The 14170-nt window shown below is 43.0% G+C and overlaps 1 protein-coding gene across 1 annotated transcript in view; it reads right to left on the bottom strand.

Moving 5' to 3' along the window:
• The window catches only part of SOS2 (SOS Ras/Rho guanine nucleotide exchange factor 2), a 52548-nt gene that overhangs the window by 18670 nt on the left and 19708 nt on the right, over positions 1–14170 (bottom strand). Inside the window, exons 5-10 of the mRNA XM_058806333.1 lie at positions 13528–13731; positions 11552–11695; positions 7053–7163; positions 5779–5877; positions 1750–1877; positions 71–726 (exon numbers count right to left, since the gene is read on the bottom strand). Coding sequence (XP_058662316.1) covers positions 71–726; positions 1750–1877; positions 5779–5877; positions 7053–7163; positions 11552–11695; positions 13528–13731 — 1342 coding nt within the window. The remainder of the gene's footprint in view (positions 1–70; positions 727–1749; positions 1878–5778; positions 5878–7052; positions 7164–11551; positions 11696–13527; positions 13732–14170) is intronic.

Below are 14170 nucleotides of genomic sequence, written 5' to 3'. Positions count from 1 at the left end.
TATTTTACATTTCATTACAAGCAGAAAAAACCCTAAGGATGAAAGGATGAAAACCCACAGCTGAGGATACCTGCATACATATGGTAGGTCAGCCTCTCGATGAGCTTCACCACCGTGCCCCCTTTGATGATGGGGATGCCATTCCTGCTCTGCAGGTTGTCCTCAAACACGATGTTCTCCTCGGAGTCCTCCACCACGAAGCGATAGACGCTGGGGCTGGGCAGCCTCAGGGGCTGCTCGTTCTCCTCCTGCAGCAGCACCGAGTCCAGCATCCTGTCCAGGGTGCTGCGGTACTGCAGCGACACCAGCGCCGCCATCCACGTGCTCTTCTCCTCGGCCGACCTGGCCGCGAACAGCACGCTGCTGTCGTCCTTGGACACCAGCTCGAAGGCGTGCTTGTACTCTGCGGTGTCCTCCTTGTCCACCACCTGCATCTTCCTCATGACGATCTTCTCCTTGAGCCTGTACTCGGCGCTGCTGTAGCCGGGCAGCCGCGACTGCCCGTGGTTGGCCTTGCAGCTGATCAGCAGCCCGTCGAAGAGGAAGATGTGGCGCTCGTGTTTGGCCCCGATCTTGGTCAGCCCTCCTTCCATGATGAACTCGTTGCAGCACTGCCCGATGTCTTTGCCTTCCCAGCCGTCGATGTTTTTCTGGATTTCGTTCATTTTTTTGATGGCCAAGTGTTTGCTCCTGATCTGCCGGTGGTAGAAGCGACAGACCGGCTCCCTGCCAGGAGGAACAGCAAGTGTCACGGTGGGCATGCTCCAGATTTACCATCCCAAAAGACTAAAATAATCAACGCAATTAATTGCTGAAATCGGGACTTTTTTCCCTCAAATTGCCCTAATCAAGTTCTAAATAAGCCACATGCACTGCTTTGGGTGGGCAGGAGTAGAATATTGTCCTGGGGAGTAAGATGTGGTTTAGGGGTGTGTGTTCTATCCCCATCTGTCAGAGCTGGGGCAGCTCTCTGCTGTTCCTGGGGCAGTTGTTTCTTTATCTCTCCCCCAGCCAACCCTCCCTGCAGGAGATCTCTGCTGTCCATGGCCACTGAGTGTCCCTGCAGGGCTGATCCAATGCCAGCATCCCATGGGGAGCTGCTCCGCCCAGGGGAGGAGCCAAGCATTCCTACCTGGGCACAATCTGAGCCTGGCACAGCACGGCAGCCTTTGCCCCCTGCACTGCCAGAGGAGCAGCTTTCTGCTGCCCTGCATGGCCAGAGGGAGCCCAGGCCCATCTGCAGCAGCCCTGGAGCTGCAGAGGAAAACTCCCCCCTTGTGCAGGATCCCTGCTGCAGCAGAGCCACAGCTGGCACTGCAGGAGGGCTGAGCCCCCATGGCATGGGGCTGACCCACAGGGTGCCAGGTCCATTTCTGATTCTGTTGTTTTGTACTATTGCATTTTTAAATTTTATTTTTATTTTCTTCTCTAATAAAAGCGATTATTCTTACTCTCATGTCTTTACCTGAAAACCCCTTATTTTCAAAATTATAATTCATAGAGAAGGCATTTACATTTTCCATTTCAGGAGAGACTCCTGCCTTCCTTAACAGACATCTATCCTTTTAAACCAAGACGAATATTCACATTATTCTTACAAGTGGATGAGTTTTGCTTGCTGCTCCATCTACAAAGAAAACTGGCAACAACACATGCCTTGAAAAGGAAACACAGAGATTTTCCAGCAGGAAAAGGGGATTTATGTCCCTCCCTGGCATGTGGGCAGGCAGGAGGCTCTGCGGTGCTTACCCGGGCCGGCGGCGCGGCGAGTGCTTGCTGTAAATGCGCTCCATGCTGCACTGCAGGTTCAGCAGGGCTGTGATGGCCTGCTTCAGGCACTCCCTGTCCTCTTCATCCTCACTGCACTCCTGCAATTGCTGACACACAACAAACATTGGTTTTCTTTCACATCTGCCTCATTTCCAGCCGGGTAAGAAGACTGAAAGAAGCACTCGGTGAAATTTCGGTGATTTCAAGTCAGTGACTTTTTACAGAGCCCCAGCCAAAAGTAGATGTGCATGAAATTACAAATATTTGTCAGAGCTTCAGGAAAATCAGAGGGTAGTTATCGAGTTTAGAAACATTTACCCTTTAATTTACCCACCCTTTATCCTTTAATGCTAATTGTCAGTTATCTCATCAAAACATCCTGTTTCAAACTGGATAAATTCAAGAATTTGAAGGTTTGAAATAGCCAAAGATTCAGAGCTGGTTTATGGAACTCTGTCTATCTTCCTTCCATGAGTTCATCTCAACAATCCAAATTTAAGACAAGAAGGAGCAAGATTTTCTTTGCTTCTTATCATCCTGAATTCTGGCACCTTCAGCAAACTCAAGGATTTTGCACAGAGCAAACAGCAAAATAAAGTCTGAAATTCAAGATTTGCTACTGCAGAAAAATGTAAAGACAGTGAGAACAAATGTATTGCCTTGGTATAAAGGCTAAATTCATCTCCTCCACTCAACAGAAACTTCCTGAATTAGGGAATTCCACAGATTTTCATATAATCTCCATCCACCTGGTAGCAACATGCTTTGAGCAAAACCTGAAAGTTCCTCTTTTTGGTTCTTTAAAGTGGTACCTAAAAAACTATTGAAAAAATAAAAGAGATTTTTCTTTTTAACCCTTTTCACATCCAACAGCATCTGAACTGCCCATGGCAGGGGCTGGAATGAGATGGGTTTTAAGGTCCCTTCCAGCTGGGACTCTGAATTTTTAAAAGGAAAATTCAAGCTAATAAATTGGTGGGCAAAATTATGTCAACTTGCCATGCAGTTTGGGATAAACTCTGTTTTACCTCCAGACTTGAAGGGAAATCTTCCTTACACTCACTGGCATGGCAGAATCCTTCTTTTCCTTTCCCCACTACATTCCCTCGGCTGGGATCCCTCAGTTTATTCTAAAACTAATTGAGAAACACTCCCACGTTGTTTAAATTACCAAATTTTTAGTTTTCCATGCTCAAACAACCTCCATATTCAAGAAAGGAAGAGTTTTGTGGCTCAAAATTTCTGGTAAGCTGAGGAACAGCACAGGGAAGGGAAAATTAAGATGTCTACCTCTGGAAATTCTATTTTTCCTTGCTGCCAGCCATGGAAATGCAAAGAACATGGAAAAGGTGTGAAATGCAGAATCCTGAGGGTGGGAGAAGCATTTGAGGGATAATTTCAGATGTTGCTGGGTGAGTCAGGAGCAGGAATTAGGGAAGGAGGGATTCACCCAGGACCTTGAGCCCTTTGCTCAGGCAAGGAGCAGGCTCTGATGCAGATCCTGAAGGTTTTCCCAACAAGGAGGAAAAGTTCTACAGCTTGAAAGAATTTTCAGGCTTTTCACACTTTAATTTTATTCATTTCAGTTTAGCTGTTTTGCAAAAAAAAGCAAATACTGAGGCCTATGTTTGTGTAAATCATTATTTTATTCACATGCCAATCCAGAGGAGGTTTTTGGTAACTTTCTCAAGGACTAAAAGTCTCAATCTGAGCTTCTCTCCCTACTGAAACTGTGAAAATATGAATGTTTTGTTGCTTTTTTGCTTTCATTTTGGTTTTCAGCTATAATTCCTAGAGGCAAATGCAATGGCAACAGAGAAGCAATACCACCAGTTTTTAATGTTATATATTGTAGTAATATAACATATAATAAAATGTAATTAATATAACAGATAATAATAGAATACACATTATTGTAATAATGTTTATTACATTATTTATAACAATTATATATTTATACAATATTTATAATAATTTTATAATTATTACAATAATGTATTAGAATTTTTGAATAAATACTTTTTTTATCCCTGAAACCACTCTGATTTCTAAAAATCCCTGCTGTAAATTCAGGATTTTTTCAAAGAACAACATAAAATGCAGATTTGAAACCTGTAACTAATGGGAACACAACAAAATACTCTGGATTGACCATTTCTCCAGGGTGGTATTTCAGATTTCTGTTCTGTGCTCACAAGGTTGTGAGACAGCCAAGTGTCAGATTCCACTCAGAAATCTCATACTCTGTGGATAAAGGTCAAATTTAAATGTTTTCACTGCTAAATGATCATCTTTCATGCTGTATGATCCTTTAAAATAAATAAAAACACGACAAAATTATTTTGCCAGGCTTCATTTATCAAAAATAGGAGAAAAAATCTGCTCTACAGGGCACCTGTGGTAATGTTTTCTTAAAAAGGGAAAAAACACAATATATTTTACACTTGTAAAAGCAGCTCCAGGTTCAGAATCCCCCAGAGCTGTGGCAGCAGGTGATTTCATCCTTAAATTTCATCCTTAAATTTCCTTCTGATGCACTTTCCCAGCTCTGAGACACAATGGGGCATTAATCAGCCTGACCTCAGTACCAGTCAGGTCCCTGCCCCATGTCTGGCTTTTCAGCCTGCAAGATTTTCACAATTTCCAGAGAATTGTCCCACACAGGAGATGATCATGGAAAGGGAAGTTCATTATTTTGAAAGAGACTCTTCTGATGAAGAAATTTTCCCTGATATTCAATTTAAACCTCCCTTGGCAGAGCTTGACTCTCCTGTCCCCCACCCTCCTGTCAGGAAGTTGTAGAAAATTAAGATTGTTTGGGGTTTTTAAAAGTTTTTTTAAACTGTTTTCTAAACTGACTATCACTAGAAATGCTTAATAGTTAAAAATGTACTGAAATCACAAATATTTAGTGCATTGGAAGCTGTCCCAGCCCATGGCAGGGGTTGGAACCAGATGATTTTTAAAGTCCCTTCCAACCCATACCATTCTGGGATTTCAACTTTTCTGCAAAATACTGGCAATCCATTCACTGGGGATAGGTCAAAATAAATCATCCCTTGTTTTTACGTATTTAAATCAGGATATGCAAAAAATCACAGCAGACACGAGGAAAACAAGAGTGAAATGAAGTAGAAATAAAAAAAAAAAAAAAGGAGCTTGTGCTAAATATTGCTGTCAGACCTGGTATTAACCCAACTCCTTGAAATATTCAGGTTGGATTATAGAAAAATTCTGTTTTCTTCCTTCACACAAGTAAATCCTTTAAAACACCAAGGAAATCCCTGTAACTCACCTGTGCAGCATCAGATTTCACACTGAGAACCTCCCAGAGTAATTCCTGCTGCTATTTCCAAATGTCAGCTACAGCCACGGGCTGTTCTACCCATTTAATTTAATTCATCCCTGTTAGTTAATAATTCATTTACCCTCAAAGCATTACAAACTTTCTCCCCACAATGGGGCAAACAGAACCTTTTTTACATTATCCTCAGCTAATTCCAACTAGGACCCAGGGGAAGTGGCTGAATATTAAGAATGGATTATTCTGAAATAATAAAAATAAACAGAGCTGCACTGGAGTGCGACCTGAGACTGAGAATTCTGACTGAATCCTGCTTAGCTTCTGAATGGACAAAAAATTCAGAACTCATAGAAGGAAGAAACTAGATTTGTGTATTCAATTTTCAGGTTTTTAAAATTCTTTAAATTTAAATTTAAATTTAATTCAACTTTAATTAAATTAAAATTTAATTTTTTTCAACTATATTAGAACTCAAGTTCAATAAAGATTTGCTTAATAAAATGTAGTTTAAATGTTTATATGGGAGCAACAGGTGCTTTTTAAGATTTTTAAAATAAGCTTTTAATTTTCAGAAACCAAGTAACAGTGTTAAATAATTTTAATTTTCTGAGGGATTAAACAAAATATAACCAGCTATTTAAAAGCTCAGATTTTTTACATGAATAATTATTTTCAATCAGAAAGGAGAGTGTGTCTCCATTTACCTGCAGCAACTCAAAGTAGTGCAAGCAGTGATAGACTGGGATCAGCATGAGGCGAGGCAGGACATACTGGACAGCCTCCTTAAATCCTTCAGCTGTGGACTGGAAAGAAGAAAAACCAGGATTATTTACACTGAAATATTCAGAATATTCACTGTGCTCTCAATTATGTCTAATATCTCACAGATATATGGAGGCCTCACTGGGTACTGCAGAAATCAGTATCACCCTCAGAAACTGAGAATCACAGGTTTATCACTTAAAAAATGAGAAATATTTTCCATTCCCAGCAGTTACTGAGGCAGTAATTCAGGCTGTAAGATGAGGAGAGATTTTTCCAGCCAGTGGTGAAATTCCTGCACCTTCCATCTGCGGAGAGACTGAATTACCTCAGGGACAGGAAGGAGGCCAGATTCACCACCTGACTAAAATATCAATTTAATCTGGAATAAAAGAATCAAATTCCAGCTTTGAGCTTTAAATTTTTAGGGGGGGCAGGAGGCAAAGAGCCTTGCTTAATATTGAAGGAATACTCAATAGGAATTTCCTTAATATTGACGAAATACTCAATTTAATATTGAGGAATATTGAAGAGATGATCCAGCTCAGCAAGGAGCTGCAGAGGAAACATTCCCTGAAGGAAAGGCTCAGAGGGATCTCATCCTGCAGAGATGTCCCAGTACCCCTAAACTGAGTTTAACTGGGTTTAACTGGGAGCACCAGTGCCCCCTCACTTGCTCAGCAGCTTCTCTAAGGGCATTTCTGAACACCAAGCCAGCCCGAGCAGCATTTTAAATAATTTTAATATTTATTAAAATATTTTTTATAATTTTAATTAATAAATCTGCTACACAGGCAGAAAGAAGCAATAAACCAATAAAAGAATCACAGATTATCCTGCTGGCCAGCAGTGACTAAGGAATTACTGAGGAATTATTCCAGAAAAAGAACCAGTCACAGCCTCAGGGCTGGATGTGCAGAGAAGAAAATGAAAATATGGTGTTTGTGTGCCTCTAAAAGGTAAAATCAAAGTGGCAGTGTGAGAATTCACCCTCTGTTCTCATACAGGGTGTGAGGAGAAAAAAACCTGCAAACCACCCATGGAAGGGTCAGAGCTGTGCCCTGTTTGTACAAGAGGCAAAGTCAAAATATCCCACACTGAAGGAGGGGAAGGACCTTGAGGATTTCTTCCTTGGTTGAAGCAAAGAATTACTGACAGAATTCCAACCTTTGAAATACGAGAATTAAACCATTCAGGATTTCTCATTTGCACTCACCTGGAAGTGCAGAGCCACAGCAGGTTTGGCCATTAAGTTGTTAAAATGCTCATGAAATTGTGGAGAGAGAATATCCTGGGACAAGGTTTCATATGGATCAAAGGCTTGCTCCTAAATAAAAACAGAATTATAAACAGGAGTGAAGGATCCAAACTATTTCTGTCCCAGCTGCTACAACAATTTCCTTGAATAAGCTGATGGAACTTTTCAAGAAAATATTGATTTTGCAAAATAAATATTGAATAAACCACAATCTTATTTCACTTCCAGCTTTTAAATGCTCAAAATTTTCTTGGAATTCCTCAACCTCCCCATCTTTATGGCCAACACAAAGTTTGTTGTACTGAAGCAGTGGGGACCAAGAGAAGTTTTTGCTTTTCTCCCCATTTCACATGGAATGGCAATTTTACCTCCCCTCTGTCCATAAGGATGGACAATGTGCAAACTTGGGACACTTTTCTAGTGAAAATATCTCATATGGGACAGAGTAACCAGTCCCAGGGGAAAATCCTCAAGTGCCATCACGGGTTTGGATGCAAAAATTATTGTTTTGTTGGGAGTATGGAGCTGTGACTGCACAGGATCAGCTACAGCAGGATGGGAGGGAAACCTGGAGGCACAGGGATCCCACAGGGATAATTTCTGATTGCAGGAATAATTTCTGGTTGTAGGAATCCTACAGGAATAATTTCTGGTTGCAAGGATCATTTCTGATTGCAGGGATCATTCCTGGCTGTACAGGGATCCCAAAGAAATAATTTCTGATTGCAGGAATCGCACAGGAATCATTCCTGGTTGTACAGGAATCCCTGCAGGAATAATTTCTGGTTGTAGGGATAATTTCTGCCTGTATAGGGATCCCACAGGAATAATTTCTGACTGTACAGAAATCCCTGCAGGAATAATTTCTGATTGCAGAAATCCCACAGGAATCACTCTGGCTGCACAGGGATCCCACAGGAATCGTTTCTGGCTGTACAGGAATAATTTCTGGTTTCAGGAATCATTTCTGGTTGCAGGGATCCCTGCAGGAATAATTTCTGGTTGCAGGGATCATATCTGGCTGCACAGGAACAATTTCTGGTTGCAGGGATCATTCCTGGCTGCAGGGATCCCTACAGGAATCACTCCTGGTTGCACAGGGATCATTCCTGGCTGCAGGGATCCCTACAGGAATCATTCCTGGCTGCACAGGGATCATTCCTGGTTGCAGGAATCCCTACAGGAATCATTCCTGGCTGCACAGGGATCATTCCTGGCTGCAGGAATCCCTACAGGAATCATTCCTGGCTGCACAGGGATCATTCCTGGCTGCAGGAATCCCTACAGGGATCATTCCTGGCTGCACAGGGATCATTCCTGGCTGCAGGAATCCCTACAGGAATCATTCCTGGCTGCACAGGGATCATTCCTGGCTGCAGGGATCCCTACAGGGATCATTCCTGGCTGCAGGAATCCCTACAGGAATCATTCCTGGCTGCACAGGGATCATTCCTGGTTGCAGGAATCCCTACAGGGATCATTCCTGGTTGCAGGATCATTCCTGGCTGCAGGAATCCCTACAGGGATCATTCCTGGCTGCACAGGGATCATTCCTGGCTGCAGGAATCCCTACAGGAATCATTCCTGGCTGCAGGAATCATTCCTGGCTGCACAGGGATCATTCCTGGCTGCAGGAATCCCTGCAGGAATCATTCCTGGCTGCAGGATCATTCCTGGCCCCCAGCTGGGCTGTGCCAGGGCCTGTCAGGCTGATCCCAGGCCCTGCAGGGACTGATTCACTCCTGAGTCACTGCTGGCCTCAGCACATCCCTCTCTTCACCCCAGTGCTTGCCAGGCTCTGGATTTGGGAATGCCAACCCCACAAAAGCTTGTTTGAACATTGCTGAAGGCTCCAGTCACAGTGGAATCCACAGTGCAAACCCACTGAAGGAGCCAGGCCAGCATTCCCTGACTCTGGGCTCTCTTCTGGAATAATTTTATATTTTTACTGCATTTACAATTGCTTTCAGTTTCTTCCACTCAGACTTCAATCAGTGTTTTTATGTTTTGGGTTTGTTTTATGTTTGGGTTTGTTTTATGAGATTAAAATGAACTGCATTAGGGATCTTCCTAAAGAGATGAATTATTTAAAAAGGGTTTTCTGCTTGCAATGCTGCAAAAGTGACTGAAATACGGAATTCTGGAATATTGAAAGGGATGGCTTTTGGCTGAAGGAGGGCAGGGTTAGGTGGGATATTGGGAATTCTTCCCTGTGAGGGTGGGGAGAGGCTGGGCTGGAATTGCCAGAGCAGCTGTGGCTGCCCCAGGATCCCTGGCAGTGCCCAAGGCCAGGCTGGGCACTGGGGTTTGGACACCCTGGGACAGTGGAGGTGTCCCTGCCATGGCAGGGGTGGCACTGGCTGGGATTTGAGGTCCCTTCCCACCCAAACCCTTTTGGGATTCTGTGGAAGCATCACCCTGATGTCCCTGTAAGGATCCCAGTGCAGGATGTGGCCCTGGATTGGGGTTTGCCCATTTCACCCCTGGCTGTGTGCACTGCTCCCACCTTTATTCCCTTCTGGATACTTAAAACTCCTCTTATGGAAACACAAACAGCAGAAAATAAATTTACAACCTACTGACAACCCCTTGTTCCATCAGCTGCCCTGAGAAGACCCCTTCAGAAACTTTCTGCCCTGTCCTCAACCATCCATCTCCCACTTCTGGGTGTTTCTGAGTTTCCTCCACACCAGCAAAAAATATTTTATTTTTCCCATACGCAAAACCAATGTTTTATTTCCCCCACACTTCCTTATCTCAAAACCACGACAATATTTATGTTTTGAAACCTTCCAGGGAGCTGATGCAGAAAAAAACAGACAAAGCAGGAAGATTCCAGCTTGCAAGGCTTGTTTGGTTTTAATTATCCTTCCCAAGAAGTTGAAGGACCTTTTTAATGGCAACACTAAATGAACAATGCTGGCAGGGAGATAAGCAGAGCAAATAAACACTTCACTCTGCTATCTCCCTTTAATGATTCCTTCTGCAAACACCGACACAAAGATGATCTCACCCCGTGAGATGATCACACCAACAGCTCACTTACTGAGCAGGTCTTGCCCCATACTAACTGAATTCATAAATTCAAATATATTACCTTCATAAAAAGCTTGGAAAAATAATCTGGACTTCATTTCCTCTTCAAGTTTTTCAGTGAATGAAAAATCAGATGAGATTTTCACTCACTGAAAAGGATTTGTTTCCATTAAGGCACTGGATGACTCAGAGCAGCTTTTGCAATAAAATCAGATTTTTTTCCAGGATAATGCTGCACTATTTCAAATTTAAGGTTTTTTTAAAATAGTTTTAATATCATAACTGCTTTAATCCATTGATCAAACACTTCTCCTTATCATTACAAAGCAATTATGCTTCAATAACTGCTAAGACTTGGTCAGCTGGACTTTCCTATGTGAGTGGTTATTGAAGCAATGCCAAGAAAACTTTATCTTTATGGTCTATTCCTAAATGAGTGGCACCTGTGCCCAAAAATCACTATTTTCTATAGCCACAAAAATGTAACTATTCTCCAGGTGGTGCTGGGGTGTCCATGCAAGCCTCAGATCTTAAAAATGGAAGATATATAAAAGCAAAATTCAAACTTAATATAAAAGTTTAATTGTTATAAATAGAAAAAAAAAATAAAACATAAATAAAAACTTTAATTTTTAAGATAAACATCATAATTTTCAGATAAAACCAAAAATTTGCCATTCACTCATTTTGTTTCTTCACATTGTCAGTGGGAAAGAAAAGCTTGTGGGGGAGGAGAAGTGCTCTGAAGGTTTTGTTGTGATTATTATCACTCTTTCTTTTAGTTACTGTTAAAAAAGTTTTCTTTAGACCCTTTTAAGGTTTTGAGCTTTGCCTTTCTCCCGATCTTCCCTCCCAGCAGGAAATGGGTGCTGGGATTGGGCAGCACTGAACCCTCCACACTCCTGGGTGCATTGGTCAGGAAATCTCAAAGCTGGCCAAATCTCAAACTGGTGAACCAAAACCATGGAGCCACAATATTTTCTGAAGAATCCTTAAGATATTTTTCTCCTGAGAAGCTGAGAAACCTCAGGAACAAAATGTAAACATTGATTATCTGCTGCTGTGGGATGCAACAGGTGCATCTGGGATTGGTCTCATGTGGATGTTTGTAATTAATGGCCAGTCACAGTCAGCTGGCTCGGACTCTGTCCAAGCCCCAAGCCTTTGTTATCATTGTTTCTTTTCCTATTCCTAGCTAGCCTTCTGATGAAATCCTTTCTTCTATTCTTTGAGTATAGTTTTAATATAATATATATCATAAAATAATAAATCAGCCTTCTGAAACATGGAGTCAGATCCTCGTCTCTTCCCTCATCCAAGAACCCCTGTGAACACCGTCACAAAACCACTACACCCAATTTGAGTGATTTAATAAAAACAAACATAAAAACCCCCTAAACCAACCAAATGAAACACCAAACCTCTGCCAGGTCCTCAAAGCAGCTGCCAGCCAGGGGGTGAGGGCTGCTTTCATCTGTCATTTCCACAGTGTCCTCAATCAGGCCCAAAAGCTTCACTGTCAGCTCGTGGATGTCTGAGATGTTGCTGAATATCACATCAATGTCCTGCAAGCACAAAACAGGGCTGAGTCCTGCCTGGGATCATTTATTTGGAGCATGAAAACATTGGAGTGGGTTTTTTCTGAACCAGGAGGTAAATGGAGAGGTGTTGAGTCTTAACTTCTTTTTTGCCAAGGTTGGGATTAAATGTGCTAGATGGAATTTTGTGTTTGGACTCAGATGTTTGTTAGTTCCTATCTCTGTTACAGTCTCACAAACCCTGAGTTCTGCAGCACTTCACTCCAACAAACTAAAAATGGAGCCCCATCTCTCTCTACAAGGCCTTTTAAGGATAAACTGCCCAATTAAGAAATGACACCTCAATTATTTTCACTTTTATCCAATAACCAACCACCCATGGCTGCAATGGGGACTTTTTTATCCAATTATACAAAACCACCCAAACCCATAGGGAAGAAGGTGAAGAAGAAGGAGCAGCCTCCACCCTCAAACCTCCATCTTGTTTTATGTATATTACTGTATTCTAAACCCCCAAACTCTAAGTTTCCCACCCTGTGATATCACACACTTCTATCCAAACTCCCCAACCACAATCCCAGTTCTGTCATTCCATTCTGGAAGCTTCTCCAGGGCCTCAGGTCAGTGCAGTGTTCTCCTGGGGGTCAGAGCCTGGCAGCAGAGAAAGTCTGAAATTCTCAGTGCCCAGGGTTCCAACAGAGAGGAACCAACAGAAAGCAGGAAAAGTGAAGCTCTGTGGTGTTCCCAGCCCTCCAGGCTTCCCTGAGCACATCCAACCCTGCCCAATTTCAGAGCATCCTTCCCAGGAGCTGCTGGAAAAGCATTCCTGGTCCTCCCTGCTCCTCCCTGTCCCCTCCAACACAGCAGGAAGGAGCTGATTTATTCCAGAGGTGATTTACAGCAGCTCCAAACCACAGGTGCAGCTAAAGCAGCTCCAGGGCTGGGAATGGAGCAGGACTTGGCAGCTTCCTTCCCAAATCCTAATTGTGGATTTTCCATTCCCCACACTCCATGAGGAGCCCCTTCCCCAGTTCAGTGTCTTGGATTCCCCCTCTGAATTCCCTGCTCTGGAATTTCTCTGCCCCAGCCTCCCACTGACCTCCAGGCAGTGCCCAGAGCATGGGAACCCTCTTGTGGGAACATCAAATCCTGAAATTTCCCATTCCCATTCCCAAAAGAATATTCCTCAGCTCCAAACAAGGCTCCCTTCTGCTCCCATCATCTTCACTGGAATTCTACCCCCACATCTGCACAATTCCATCAGCTCCTAAGGACTTCCACACCCAGCTGGGATGGGAATGGCTCCTGCTTCCTCTTTTGAACCTGCTGGTACCACCTACAAATCCCAGTTCAGCTTCTGTCCCCTTCTCCCTGCCCACAGGAAGGGAGAATCAATCCCTCCTTACTCCTCCTGAGAACAGAACTTGCCACAAGGACAATTTCAATCAAATATTTCAATCATTTCTCAAACAGAGGTTCCCTTCACAGGTAGAGAATCCACAGCCAAGGCTGCTTTAATTGGAATTTCTCCAGATAAGGGGCAGCCTGTAAATGTCAGTTCAAGCATTCACTGCACACGCAGGTAGATGACTTAATTTATGTCTTAAGCAGAAGTGAAATTATTACCTAAATGACCAAAATAATCCAGCTGCTGCTGGATCTGACAGGGAATTGTGCCCATTAAGCTCCATTCCCATTAATGGCAATTCCCCCACTGGATTTCACACACAGCCAACTCTCATTATTCACTGACAGCCAATAAATCAAATTTGACTTCACCTCCCACACAGTAAATGCAAAACGGGTAAGTTCTGGCTGCTAATGGAGCAATTAGCACTGCTGATCAATGAAGGACTCACATGAGGTGTGAAGAGTCTCCTGTTGGACAGAAAAGCCTCCCGAAATACTTTGATGATCAGGTTGAGCTCCCTCAGGTACTGCCTCTCCTCCGCAATCTCATTTCTCACCAGGTCGTAGTAGTTGAGCTCCCCAGAAGAAGAGGGCTCATCCTCACACAGAGAAACCAAGCCAATCTCATCCTGATCAAACATGTCCATCAAAACCTGCCAAAGAAATGCAGAAATTACACCCAGCCAGGCCTTCACACGTGGCCCCAGCTCAGCTATTTCAATGTGTTCAGAGAAATCCTTGGAGTTTTTAATACAATCCTTGCTGTGTTCACTTTCACAAGGGAGTAATATTTCAACTTTGGCAGCAGGAGGCTGCAGCACTTGCCAAAGCCATTTTCCCCCTTGGAAGTGAGCACGACCTAGAAAACAAGTTACAATTCATGCAGAATCAACGTGGAAAACAAGGAATCTTGCATAAGCCTTGGACAAAACCTCCTGCTGAAGATAAAACCGAACAAAAATGTTTCTCATTTTAATGGGCATGAAAACTAAAGGTCTTTTCTGTGTTAGGAAGGAGAGCTGCCATGACAAAGTGACATCAGGAGGGTGTGACAGCAGAGAAATGAAGGACAACATCAATTTCTGGCCTTAA

This window comes from Ammospiza caudacuta, chromosome 6 (assembly GCF_027887145.1).
Source record: "Ammospiza caudacuta isolate bAmmCau1 chromosome 6, bAmmCau1.pri, whole genome shotgun sequence".
NCBI classification, from domain to species: domain Eukaryota; kingdom Metazoa; phylum Chordata; class Aves; order Passeriformes; family Passerellidae; genus Ammospiza; species Ammospiza caudacuta.
Note: the sequence above shows the minus strand (reverse complement) of the source record. Positions and strands in the feature narration are given on the sequence as shown.